This window comes from Patagioenas fasciata, chromosome 10 (assembly GCF_037038585.1).
Source record: "Patagioenas fasciata isolate bPatFas1 chromosome 10, bPatFas1.hap1, whole genome shotgun sequence".
Lineage (NCBI taxonomy): Eukaryota > Metazoa > Chordata > Aves > Columbiformes > Columbidae > Patagioenas > Patagioenas fasciata.
In genome coordinates, this window is record NC_092529.1 from 10464500 (window position 1) to 10479092 (window position 14593).

Here is a 14593-nt window from a genome sequence, read left to right on the forward strand (position 1 = left end):
CAGGCAGGCAGTGTGATCCATGACAAATCTTGTATCAGTATGGTTTTAATTAAAAAAACATCATAGCCAGGCTGGAGGTTGTTACCAGTAATTCAGATGACTTCTTTCAGTTTCACATAGGGTAAAAATGTGTATAGTAACTGATCAAAGCAGATATTAGTTGGCACATGGGAATGGGGTGAGTCCTGTGAATGGACTGAAATAGTTCTCTCCCCTTCTAACAATCCTACCAAGAGTATTGCTAACTATTCTATAAACTGCTGCTGCTTCTGCAAACTCTAAATTATTGTGAAAGGTTCTGCAAATGTGTGCACTTTCTCATATTCTCAAGGGTGCCTCCTGAACCGTGCCTTTTTTGATAACCAGGTCTGGCTTTAGCAAGCTAAAAAATAGATTAGTGTAAACACATTATTGTCAAGAGAGCCTGCTTATAATTCCCCCTCACCTTTATTGTCCATCCTAGTAATTGCTTAATTGTGTCTTGTTTGAGCTTTCCCCATGTATTTTTACCATAATACAGGGTGTTTCAAAAAGATGGGCACAATTTCACAGCAATATATTTTGAGCTCATTCAGATTAGTCACTAATGGTGGCACAAAAACACTGTATTTGACATATCCCCACAAGAAAAGGTCACAGGGTGTAATGTCTGGGGATCTTGGGGGCCAAGAGTGTAGCACCAAGTCTTGGGATCCCGTGCGACCTATCCAACATTGGAGCAGTGGGTCCATCTTTTTGAAACACCCTGTATTTCCAAATTCTTCCGTAGTTAAGAATGGAAAGTACACGGCTCTGGAAGCAGGTTTGCACTGCTACGAGTTCGAGGTTTTCTTTTTGTAGAGGTCCCCACATTCAAGATACAAGCTTTTGACTGAGTAGAGGAGGAATATTCAAGTTTGTATTGAAATGGAGAAGGTGCTCAGGTAGCTGTTTCTGAGCATTTCCGAATGCCCTTTGGCAAGCAGGCTCAGGTCTCCTTGGCAAAGCTGTAATTTGTAATGCCTTTGCTGGCAGGCATTCCCCAATAAACAAGCACAAGGACACTATTCGCTGCTCTTGTTTGGATAACTCAGTTCAATGGAGTGGAGTGCATTGAGCAAGTTATTAATGAATGAACACAAACTTTGCCTTGTATTTCCAGGAAGATTTTAAAATAATTGTCTGATTCGTCCTTCACTGAAGTGAATGTAAATTTTATTGCTAATTTTAGGAGACAGACCGCACTGCAGCCTCTTGGGGAAGCTATTTAATCTGCTTGGCTACTGTCTTGATGTCATCAGAACGGATTACACATTCGGGGGGGAAATGGATCATTCAAAGCTGAAACACTTAGAAAACACTTTTTATTACAGCAGATGATCTTGATACATAGTGGAAATTGTGCAAAATGTACAAAACTATATTATGTTACCTGAGCACAAACGGGGAATAATTGGCTTGGCAGCAAATCACAGAGAAAAACAGGGGAGGTGGCATCGCATGCCAGAGTCGCAGTGAAGTGGCTGTGGTTGCGTAGGAGGCAGCATTATGTTAGATGTATTGATGGGACTACCAAGAGACTCAGATCTAGAAATATGCTAGAGGTTGTTATAGATCGTGCAATCACCAGCTGTTTTCTATGCCTGAGGTAAGGACAGGAAAAAATAAGCTTAACTGGTAGCAGGAGAGCAAGAGAGGCTGAAGCTGTGTATTTGGAAACAAATCAATCTGATAAGAATAGTCAGGCTCTGTAAAACTCCCAAGGAAGGTGGTTGCAGAGATGCTCTTATGAGAGGCTGGGTAAATGTTACCACAAAAATAAGCTTTTGGGGTTTTTTTGAGGTTCTTTCAGCCTTTTCTTTATCCTTTAACTACACAAGGTCTGCATGTGTGAGAGAGGCCTTGTAACATCCTTTAAAAAGCAGCAGTTGAGGCCAAGAGTACAATGATAAGGAGAGTGACTTACGAATAGAAGTGAATAGAAGTGAAATGTTGGGATAACTTGGAAATAGATTAATGAAATGTGGAGCTTTTCATCTCTCAGCCACTGGTTTCAGTTTAAACTAGGTCAGCATCAGACATATCTTAATTTATCTTATAGCAGTGTGTATTCGCTATGATCAGATGACATGTCATGGAGATGGCTATCAGAAAGCAGCCATGCACAGTTTCCTGTCAAATTGCAGCTGACTAAACCAGTTTCTGAATTCCAGAGTAGGATTTGTCCTTCCTGGTCTCCCTGGCTGCAGGTTAACACCTTCACTGCCCCGTGTGACCTTTTTGTCAGGGTGAGCTCTGCCTTCCACGTCATGAATGTCTGAACCAAATATTTAAACTTTGTCCCAATTGCAGTACAAGAAATACTAAGTCTGCTTTATGTTTCGGTACAAGGATTCTATCTTTTGATTTATTTTGTTGAGTTTAGATATGAGACCTACATTATTTCCTTTTTACAGTTTCTGTCCTTTTTTTGTGGCTTTCAGAGAGAGGAAAAACTCTAGTTCAGAGGAAACCTACCATGTATCCAGAATGGAAATCAACTTTCGACGCCCACATTTACGAAGGACGAGTGATTCAGATTGTTCTCATGAAAGCAGCAGAAGAGCCATTATCTGAAGTGACTGTAGGTGTGTCGGTCCTGGCAGAGCGGTGCAAGAAAGGCAACGGCAAAGCAGAATTCTGGGTAAGGAAGAAGATTAATTCCTTAGACTTGCTGACCTGGTTATGTTTCTTTCAACCTGGACAGATGCCTTATTCCTTTTAAAGTGTTTGATCCCTTAGGCATGTGTGGCAGGGCTTGTAAGACAATTATTTTAGCAGCATTTTTGAAGCAGATAACATGCAATCAAAGTTCAAGAAATTGACAATTAAATCCATGGTGTTAGTGTTTGAAATAATGGCATACATTGCATTCAGTGCCTATTTATAAAGCCTAGCAGTTTTTATAGCAAATAGCAGACATTTAAATTGGATCTGATCATCATAATTCACCCAGAGAGAAAGGCAAAGCAGGATGAGCAGGCAATAGTATTTGATATCTCTGTGGTTTGTGCTCTCAATAAGCATATAAAGAATTGTATGGCTGTTTTCTAATAAAACTGGGTTCCAGTGCAAACTGAGCTTAGTAAAACGAAGCCAAGAAACTTGTTTGCAGAAACAGGAAAGGGACATGCAAAAGCAATGGGAACTTTGACTGCACTGAACTTATGGGTAGATGTCAAAGCGATGCAGCACACTAGTAAAAGCAATAGAGTAAAAACCACTGGTTCAGCTGCAGCAGTGAGATGTGGAAGAAGGTTGTAGTCCAATAGTTACTGAGTATTATACTTTGATTCCCTAGAAAGAGCTGTTTAAATTCCTGAGAGTTTCAGTCAACCACATACTTCACTGTTGGTATCTTTCTTTCCACAGCTTGACCTACAACCTCAGGGGAAGGTGCTGATGGCTGTGCAGTATTTTTTAGAAGATACAGGTAATGTCAGCTGTGTATTTTCAGTCAGTTGTGTAAAAATGAAACTTTTTTTCACGTTGCTTTTGTAGAACATGGGATGTTGCTTACAGAAATAATCGCCAGTATACTGAGTAGAATTTTCTGGTTTTATTAATTTGTTTTGTAGGGGTTTTTTTGTTATGTGGAGTCATGGTTGCATCTGTTAATTTCTAAATGTCTTTGTGCTCTGTATTGCTGTTGCATTTAGCCACTTTTTGGTTTTCAATATCCCTAATGTTTTTGTATGGTAGAAAAGATAGTATCAGTTCCTTTTTAGGTACAATGAAGTTAAATCTCTTGTTCTAGCTTATGTGGGAAACTTTTTTTATTGGATTGGGGAACTGGGTCTGAGTTTCCTGGGATTCATATGTCATAGTCACTAATCATGGAAATGGTTAAGTCTAGTCAATGTTCTGCCGTATCCGTTTAAAAAGTGAACAACCTGTCTATCTCAGAAATCTACACACGCTATTTGGAGAAGATACTAGGAGGTAAGAGAAGACAGTTAATTACTAGAGGGGAAGCTTTAAGTACAGTAATAAAGCCAAATATTTTGGCAGGGATTTTTATATCTGTGAAATTCTTTCTTAGTGGAAATGATGTAAACCTCACAACTTGCTTAGTGGTTAAAACTTTCCCATACTAGAAGTCATGAAACTATTATTTCTTGGGAATTGCACGAGTCTGCCATATTAACCTGTCAGTCTTGCATGGTTAATTCTGTGTGTTTGTAAATAATAAGTGTGAAGAGTAAGCAGTAATTTACAGCATTGGTGGCTGTTTTTCCCTCAGAGAGATATACAGGGAAGACAGTTCTGCTCTCACAGAAAAAGTGAATTGTGAAGGTACCATACATTGTTGTACCAAATGTGCAATCTGTGTAGCAGTTACTAGAAAAGCTACTAAAGATAGAATGTGATATGTAGTAGGTGACAATTCAGAGTTGATATTTTATCTTTGCGATGGCAAAAGAACAGCTTATACGCTCGTTATTTTGGTCTCCTTTATGAAAAGTTAACACTTTAAAGGAAGATTTTTTAAAATTGTGTGACGCTGAAGAGCCTGTAAGTAAGAGCTTTTCTCTAAAGATCGAAAGGCCTGTGTTTATGTACCAGTAATATTCTGGTTTGCATTCAGGGTGTTGTGACCCGTTGTGTCAGAAAACCTTTGTCTTGTCTTTGTCATGGCTTTCCTGTGCAAGCCAGTTCCATGGAGCAGCAGTATGATGAGAATCTATGTTTTAATGAGGCATACAGAAATCCATTTGTCCAGGAAAAGTAGAAGTTTCTCAGCCAAAACTCTACAAAACCAGCTTCAGCATTCTCAGTTGCTTATTTGATGAGAATGAAGCGTATTTTCTCCTCTCCACACAGACGTGAGGAACGGTAGAGATGCCATAGGTGAAAACCTTCCATAATTTACCATTATTAGCTGTTAGTTGGAAGGTAATGTACTTGTGCAGTGTAAGTACTGAAATAATTGTACTTTGTTATTGATTGAAATAATTTAAAAATAGATACAATGTTCTCACAATTCTTTTCATTGCCTTTATTAGGGATTGCAGATAGTATTGGAGGAAACCTGAATACCAAACAGATCATTTAAGCCATGCAATCGTACTTTAATGGGCCAGTTGGTATTTGTGTGCTAATGCACTTGTTAGGCCTTCTACTTTGCAACAACTTCCTATTTACCTTCTGATTTATAGAAAATTAGTCACCAATACCTTTTTGGTAACCAAACCACAGAAGCAGTGGAAACTCCCTTTCAAGACATTTACACGTCTACATTTTCTGAAGCGGAGTCACTCAATCTGACATCAAACATCAATATATTTTAACGTACTAATCCTCCTCAAAATTACAGACCTCCCTCCCGTCACTATCTGTGTACTGCTAAATAGGCAGACACGGAGTGATTTTTGGCTCATCATTGCACTGCTTTAAATGTTTTCTCAAGCTAAATTAACAGTTACCAGTGTAAAAGCAGAAAGGTTTGTTAGTGCGTTACAAGGATGTTTGTATTAACTTCCATTCTTCACTTTGCTAAAACCCTGAGTTAATAGTTGAAAGCTCAGAGACAGTTCACATTCCTTCCTATGCACATAGTATTTTGTTTTCTCTCTGACACTCCTTTCTGTGCCGAACTGTACGGTAGCTGTGTTTCTAAAATACTAAAAAAGGCCTGTTCTGAAACTGCTATTTCAGTTGTTCCCTCGTTTATTTGAAGGTATTGCTACCATTAGGATCTTTGAGTTATAGGTGCTGCCTTTTGTTTTAAAATCTCCAGGCACTCTGCTAAAGTGATTCTTTCTTTGGCTTGCTTTGCAAATTAAAGCTGTTGTTTTTCAAACCTTCCTTCTAAGTAGCAAACATTCTGCCATCTCTAGAGAACACAGCAGTATTGAGAAGTAAGCATCTTATTGCTCCTTTATCAGATTTATTATTAGAGAAAAATTTTCATGGGATAAACTGGTATTAAAATCCATGGTCAACTACACTGAGACTCTTCACTTGTATATTCTTTTTGCAGATTGAGACCTGGGCATTTCACTTAGGGCTATAGATGAAAAGGCTTCCCAGTCTTAGAGGGGTTATTTTCTTTCTAGACCTTGTAAAACAGGGACTGCAGAGCCCTGACTTAGAGCTGTCAAAGAATGTTTTTGTCTTCTGTCCTGTGACTTGAAAATAAGTTTGTGCTGGAAATGTAGAAGTTTTCCTTCTGATGTGTGAAACATGAGAACAGGGTGTTGACCTCCATTTTCATTTCAGAATATTGTTTTCTTTCTGCTCTCCTCCTCTCCTACTAGTATTGAAACTAGGTTATAATTCTGTAAAGCAGCTTTCGTTTTAATAGGTGGGAGTTGCAATGCTTTGCTTGATCTTTGTTTATTCAGATATAGTTAATGACCTTATTGAGTAAGAAAACCCAGGACCACAGAGGTGGTTTGGTGTGCTGCTGAATGTCTTGCACAGTGTGAGCCGCTTTGGAGGCTTTGGAATTATGTTTGCGTCTTGGTTTTGAATTCTGAATTGCTGTTTTACTGCCTTCAGCTTCCTGGAGAAAGGGTTAGTGAATTCTTTCCTTAAAATGCTATTAGATGTATCAGAAGGTGAGTAATTTCCCTGTCAACTTTCGATATCTCAAGTATCTGACTTCTGGAAGAACAGCATGAGCCAGAGAGCTGCGTATATTTTGAATATATTTTTATGTGTGTGTGTTGAGATGAGTGCTGGGCAAGCATGAGATTTTACATTTTTTTCTGAGGCATCTGTGAAAAATAAGACTAAATCACAGATTTGCTGTCACAGTTTGCCTATTGTCTAGGTCTAAATTAAGATTTGAAGAAAGTTTCTCTATGGATGAGGTGTGTTGGGGAAGGATCATCACATTATTAGTAAATAATAATGCGGGCTGAAAAGTCAGAACTGGGTCTTATAATTTTAATTGACAAGTTGGTGCGATTTAACAATTTAACTGACAAAATACCGTTTCTAGAAATTTGGCAGATGTGATAGGTATTTAGTGGCACCGAGCATCTGCTTTAATCTGCATCCAGAAGTGTGATTGCAGGACCTCAGTAAAAACATTTTCCAGGTTAATTTTCTTTAAGAAAATCAAACATTTGCCGATGTAGTAGTTTCAGAAACATAAAGTTGGCAGTGTATTTGGCTGGTAAGGTAGTTAACGTGTTGTGTAGAGCAGAGGAAAATTTTATATAGTTTATATGCTCACAAGAAATTTGGCTTAGATGCTGTATTTTGTAAGGTTGGTTTTACTGTACCTTTGTAATTTAAAAAAGAAAAATGAGAACCCACTTTCCAGTTTATTCCCTGTTTTACCACAACAAACGAGATATCGGGTGTCTGTGCAGAAGTGTTAACCAACACACTTACTGAAATTTAAATAAAAAGTACTCTGTACGGCCAAGCCCAGGCTGTGTTAGCACAGCAGGTCTGCAGATGCTGTGGATGTTCCAAAGGCTGTAGTGTGGACATGGGATTTTTTTTCTCCTGATTCGAAAGGCAGAGCTTGTCATGATACTGAAAAGTCATCAAGAACTCCATAACGCTGTTTTGAAAGTGTCAAAAAGTGGGCGCTTGATTCAGCATGCTGGACGCAGGGAGGATCACTCCTCTAAGCAAGCACTGGCATGACTCGTATTTATTACACATACCAATTGCATATTCATTAGTCTCTACTTTAGTTCATGCCTTAAATGTCGGTTATTTACATAATCCTGTCCTTGGTCAGAAGTCCTTTTTTGGTGTTCAGGGGTCTTCATCTGGGGTCTCTGGTGGCCCCTGGTGGTCTTCACAGCCTGGTGCTCCTTGGGTTACAAGTGTCCGGTCGTGACCTGGTTTCTTGAGCGTGCATTTTGTCATTCTGTGCTACCACACGGCAAAAGCCACGTAGCTCTTTCTTTAACCTGATGGAACATCCCACTTGCCCATCTTGAAAACCCAAGGACATTTGCCTAATGTCCAGCCTCTGTGTAGCTATTGTTCCTCTAGTAAGTGTCTTTAACATTAGGCCTAGTGTGGTTTCTAGAAGACTTTCTTCCTCTTATCAGTTAAAACTCTGGTGTTTTGTTTTAGCACTTTTCTGAAAGACCATTGACTTCATTAATGCTTAGGAAAGACTAGTTGAGTAGAGACATGTGCCAGCGAGCGGCAGAGCCGCCCAGCTCCGTGTCTGCAAAGGGTCAGTGCTGGTCGGTGGTGGCCAAGGCAGGACTTCATTCATTCATTTACATTTTTGGGAAACTTGTATTTCTGTAAATCATGGGGTTTGTTTGTTTTGCAGATGTAGTTTTTCGTCCAGATGACCTGTAAAGCAATCCTCTCCAGGGCCAGGTTAGAGAGCAGCTTTCCTCTGAGACAGCTCATGCCAGCAAAGCCTCCTTTGTGAGGAACAAGCTTTCCTTTTTAATGATTGCTCTGTGGGATTAATATTTTTCTTGACCTGAAGGCACGCTTAACTTTCAAATAAAGCCAAGCGCAAGGCAGCAGAACAGCAGAAGGGGACACTGAACAGAAATGTTAGTGGGTTTTTGAAGTTATTATAAAGTTTCAGGCAAATCTCAACTCGAGCAGGCAGGTAGCTCAGAAAATGTTTTGCCTGTCCCTGTCTGCAGTCCCAGTTCTCAGTTTCTGAGAGCAGAACTATTATCTTTCCTCTCTTCACAAACAGACCTGCAAAATGAACAAGTTAAAATGAATAATGAACTCTGAAGATGGTAAATATTTTTTCTATTTTTTCTTTTGAAAAAAATCTAGTAGAGTTATTCTGGAGATTGTTTTCTTTTGTCCTTGAATTTTTCAGGTTCAGTTGAGACAATTTGACATCTCACCTCGAGGTTTATTACAGTTCAGCACAGTCCTGGCAATGTTGTTTTAGTAAATGTTTTCCAGACTATGGATTGCACGTTATGTTAGCGGCTGGAAGGACTGTGAAATATTCAGGACTGGCACTGCAATTAAACAGTGGTATGTTTGCAGTGCGTCTGGAGAACTGCACTGTCAATTCACAAGAGTGCTTAATGGTTTCCTAATGAATATACGGCACAGAGGAGCTCTGGGTGCTTTTGTCAAGTTTTGAGAAGGGACCGTGAAATACATGAAGAATGTGTCAGTGATAAATATTAACTACAGTTTTCAATAGAGGAAATAGATTACGTTTAATGGTGTGTGCTGGTTCCAAAATAATTATTTCAGGTCCAGGCTGCAGAGGTCACCTGGATTCTAGTTGCTGATTCAGCTCGTTTATACATGACTGTTTCTGACTATGTGCTGGCCCAGGACAAGCATTTAATCTGGTGAAATCCTTCCCCTTGGGAGGAGGAAGCAAAGGCATTTCCCTTTGTGTTTCTTCCTCCCTCCAATCTCCACCCTGCATCTGTACAGTTGTTGGGAAATTTACTTCCTTGCAATTGTTAATTCTTCATGCATCTTTGAAATAAAGCCTCTGTTCCCCAGTTAAGTCCATGGTTGGCTGAACATCTTAAAACTTTGTTGGAACAATACAGATTAAAAGTAATTTACACATTACAGATCACTTGCCAAGCACGCCCATAGTAAATTGAAATGAGTACGCTGTTATTTTGGAGCCATCTCAGCTTCAGGTACCCCTGACTTACAGCTGTTGTGCAAACATCTTGGTTCCTTCTGAAGCATATGAAAATGTTTTCAGCTGTACTTTGATTGGTTTTGGCAAAGGTATTTAATAAGGTAGCTAGTTGTGAAGACTCTGTTCTCACATGCAGATTTTGAAGTTCTGCTCTGCTCAAAGATTCTTCACAGTTAAAGTACGCTTAAGGCAAGTGGGTGTTTAGGGTTTTTTTTCTGTTTTTGTTGTTGTTGTTGGGGTTTTTTAAATTTCTTTGTACAAACTAAGTGACTAGTTTATTAATTACCTTCTCAAAAATAGATCTCAGTCTCACATTTTTCTCTTAAGTTTGATATCAGTGTTCCAGACAGGGAGGAAAGACCGCAGTTTCCCATGTACCGATCAAGTTTTGTCAGAGACTTTTACACACAGTATCAGCAATACTAAATGGCTACAGGTAATTCAGCATGAGGAGAAGCTGTGTCAAGTTCACCTGTTAGTTCCTCACTAAACACTTGGTTTGCTTGTGTTACAGACTTTAGGAGGGCTTTTGTCCCATAATTTGCTCCATCACGGGTTGTCTTCTCAGAATACATGCTATAAAACAACACACCTTTCTCTGTTTTGTTGCTGTTACTAATTAAATCACCCTTATGAAGACATCCTTTTCATGCAGCAAACAATATGAAGTATGACTGACTCTAAAGAATGTTGTTTTCCTTGCACACACACTTTGGTGTGTGGTTTCCCTGAAGCGTTTGAGGCGCAGTGGGTGAGGTCTGTGTATTTGCTCAGCAGGATTAAACAGAGATAGGACTCTTTGCAGACTTGGACAAGCTCAAGTGCAGGAGCTGATGTGAGTTTTTGTTGGGTGAACTCAGTAGCCTGTTTGAACAGCAGAAATTAATCCTGTTCCTGGAGGGGCAGAGGTAACTCAGTGGCGTACATAGCGCCAGGGTGTCAGTGCATGTGTGAGCTTTTTTCAGGGGGAGGCAGGATGGGTTTTTCTCTGAACCAGATGACCAGTTTCTCAGAAAAGTGCATTAGTACCTAGTGGCAAAACCCCAGGGACCTTTTTTGATCTTTCTTTTCACCAATATGCTTAATCTTTCCTTAATCTCTGCACTGACATTGTCCTTCTTTTCTAAGGCAGGACATGCTGCTGCAGTCTGGCTGCTGTTGGCTGTGACTGATAAATTAGTTCAGGAGACTCAAAATGGTATCAAATGATAGATTGTATTCCAGGTTCAGTGGTCTGAAATAGCAGTGGTGGCAGCCAGCTAAAAAAATGACCAAAACTGAGCACAGTGAACAAGAAAAACAGGACTCTTGGGTGACTTTGCAGTAAGCTTAGGCATTGCAGTTACTGCAGTTTGGCAAAGGGGACAAATCTCTTCCTATCGATACGAAAAGAAGAGCTCCCACTGATGTTGATAAAAGGCAGAAATACAGTGGAGCAAATAAAAACCAGTTGTATTGACAATGGGAAAAAATGCTCTTCTGGCTTTTTTCCTTACTCGGTTGTAGTGGAAAGTCCTACCCTGCCAATGGCAATCTCCGGTTACCCTGAACTTTGCAGCATTTTCAACCTGTGAGCCATGTCCACATTTCTTCTAGATTAAAACCCACAAGCTGCTGATGCCATGAGCAGTTGATCAGCTCCCCGTTGCTGATTCAAGATGTTACCTTTTCCTGCTGGATGGGATTGTCCCTCAACAGCTCCTCCCTATCAACAAGAAACGTGGCCTAGGGTTAAATTCCTGGTTACCCAATCTCTCTGATACACCTTCATGGGTTACCTCTGTTACAAATTCCTAATATTTTCAAAATGTGTAAGTAATACTATATAGTCTGAGTTGTGGCTGAAAGACTGTAGCATAAGAGACTCATTTTTGTAAGAGAAACTGAACAGTTTCCTTGGAAATGTGTGGAAATAACTATAACCTGTAATGAAGGACCTGTGTGAGCCAGCTGGACTCGGAGCCTGAGAAGTTTGTTGTTGTTTTATTTCTTGGCTAAAGCTACATGTAATTACTGTGTATATGGTCTTTTATGGTACAGCATATACTATAATACTACAGCAATAATAGTTCATCTTATATAGTGCTATATACTGTAACCCCATGAGGGCTATGAGGGGAGAGGCATGAGACTGGGACATTTTGGCAGACATAGAATCAAAGCTTTTCTGAGATGGCGTAATGGAAATGTCTAATTGCAAATGTCATTTGTCCTCACTGGTTATGATCCTGGAGGCTGGCAGGACCCATGTCACAGCGGTACGGCCAGGTGGGACGGGAGGTCCTGTGGCACTTTGTGTGTGTTTCTGCCACGGTACTGCTTCAGGAGGGCATGTGGAGCATGAGAAGGCTTCTGCTGAATGAGGAGACCCTCCTGCTTCCAATAAAACACTTATTTCTCTTGCACATAAACCACATAATGTATAAGAGCTTATATTTTTGTCAAGAAACAACTGGGGTTGTCATTTCTCTAGCAAGACTGCACTCCATTCCTGCTGCTTCCTTTCAGCTCATTTGCTGAAAGCTGCTTCTGAAAGAGCAGGAGAGGGAAGCGCTCGCAAAGATGCCTTAGGAAGCAGTACCTGCATGTATTCGTGGGGCTGACAATCTGCAGAATGCAGGTGTAAAAAGAAATAGAAACACAAGTCTGAAACAGAAAACCAAACTTCTTGGAGAAGCAAATGCTAATCTTTGTAATATCTTTATGTACTAAAAGTATGTCTTCTTGCCTCCCCCCTAGATTGCAAACAGTCAATGAGGGAAGAAGGGGCAACAGTAACTATGAACAGGAGAGGAGCTATCAAGCAAGCCAAAATCCAGTACATCAAAAATCATGAATTTATTGCTACCTTCTTTGGACAACCTACTTTTTGCTCTGTCTGCAAGGACTTTGTATGGTAAGAAGGAAATGCTAAGCTTCTCCCATCCTGAAAGGCTAAATAACTGCAAAATTTGCTTCAGGTATATTGAGACAAAACATGACATGTAAATTCACAAGTGTTTGGAAATTGAGATAATGTATTTACTAAGAGTGTTGTTATACATAAGAACTACAGTTGTCTCTTTCACATTAAAAACTGGAACTTCAACATTTTTGCAACTGAAATGATTGGCAAAAATTCCATCAGCATCAAAAGTGAGATCTGGCCAGTAATGCACAACGTTCTTTTACAAGAGAGTGAGATGGATGGATCTGAGAAAGTGATGCTCAAACATTAAAATGTGCGGTGGCTAATAGCAGAGTAAATACCCATCGTGAGCAAGAAGCTGGATCTCTTTCATTGTAAGGCCTTTTTTGTAGTAAGTCAGATCAGGAGGTTTTCTTGTATGATTGAAACCTTTTCTTTCTGGGTTTCCCTCCTAATTTGCTGGTCTAGCAAATCACACTACCTTATTTTCTAAACCTTACGTTCATGAGAGAAGATTCTGAATAGCAGAAGTTAGACCAGTTCTTGAATTGGAGCAAATATTCTCATAGACAAAGGATTGATTGTTCAACATGGTAAAACAAACAAAACACCAACCAACAACAACAAAAAAGTGCTTTTATGATTTCCTTCTTTATCATTTGTTTTTCAGGGGACTCAACAAGCAGGGATACAAATGTAGGCGTAAGTTAATTTTACATATTTTTCTTCTACTACTTTCCACATTTTCCACGTTAACCTGTAGATTTAATAGTTACTATTCAAAAATCTTCTGAAAATGTGCATGGCACAGTGTGTTATCACTTCAGATGATCGTAGTAGATATTAAACATCAGTTTTGCATGATAACCTAAGGCTGTCTAATTATGATTCCTATCCAAGTATTTAGTATCAAGATTTAGACTTAGCTATTCTTCTCATAAGAGTGTAACGCAGTTGAAAAGTTGCACTCGTTTTTAAGAGCAATTTTTATGAAACCTTTTCTAAAATTAATTACATTATCGATGGGTTTTACAGCTGAATTGAAAAACACATTTGACTTAGCATAGATCTCTATGCATTGCTCCAAACAGTGGGGAGGTATCAAAGGGTAAAACTCAAAGCATAGTATTGTCCTTCTGTTATCAAATGTTGTTGGCATTTCCTGATGGAGGCAGATTTAGTTTAGAAATAGAGGTTATGTAAAAATAAAATGGGGAGAAGCTGCTCTAAAAAGATCCTCATCTTGATAGAAAATAAAGGTTTTGGTATATACAGTATGATGGGAAGGAGTGCTTTTCACATCATGCTATGAAATGTGAACACCTCATCCTGTGTATTTATTATCTGAAGGAATCTTTTTTTTTCTTGCGCATGTCTTGAAGAATGCAATGCTGCTATTCATAAGAAATGTATCGATAAAATCATTGGGAGGTGTACTGGTACTGCAGCCAACAGCAGGGACACAATGGTAAGAGCTGGAACAACACACTTAGTGTAACTATGTAGTTAAATGCTCTTGAACTAAAAAAATCTTGTATAGGAACGGCCAAGTCCGTTCGGGAACTGCTTGACCGTACAACCAAGTTACTGTCTTCTCTGAAGATTGCATGAAACATGTAGTGGATGAAAGTTTCAAGCAAGAAGAATAGTTAAAAGGGGGTGGGTAGTATTTGATGGGCAGATTCTTTCCCTGCTAGATGAGGGCTGTTAAAACTGGGGTATCCAAGATAAAAACTGTTGCAGCTCTGTAGTACCCTGCTTTCTGTAAGAAAATCCTGTTTTGGGTAAAGCGCCTCACTCCCTCTCCCTGTCTGTCCTCAGTTTCAAAAGGAACGTTTCAAAATCGACATGCCTCATCGCTTCAAAGTTTACAACTACATGAGCCCAAACTTCTGCGACCACTGCGGCAGCCTGCTCTGGGGGCTGGTCAGACAGGGGCTCAAGTGTGAAGGTGAGGAGGAGGAGGGCGGGCAGCTGCGACCACTCTGGGCTTCTCCAGTGTAGTCTCTCCCCCTGTGCCCCCCACTAGAGATTTGCGGTTGCTACAGACTGCATTTGTGTATGTGTGTTACATAGAATGGGATTAA

General features: G+C 39.7%; 1 protein-coding gene across 8 annotated transcripts in view; it reads left to right on the top strand.

The window, feature by feature from the left end:
* Positions 1-14593, top strand: part of PRKCD (protein kinase C delta) — a 63956-nt gene that overhangs the window by 37660 nt on the left and 11703 nt on the right. For all 8 annotated transcript variants that reach the window (XM_071813098.1, XM_071813102.1, XM_065845855.2 and 5 more), the window contains 6 exons: positions 2463-2662; positions 3391-3451; positions 12338-12494; positions 13177-13208; positions 13889-13974; positions 14328-14457. In XM_071813098.1, the coding sequence (XP_071669199.1) occupies positions 2463-2662; positions 3391-3451; positions 12338-12494; positions 13177-13208; positions 13889-13974; positions 14328-14457 (666 nt within the window). The remainder of the gene's footprint in view (positions 1-2462; positions 2663-3390; positions 3452-12337; positions 12495-13176; positions 13209-13888; positions 13975-14327; positions 14458-14593) is intronic.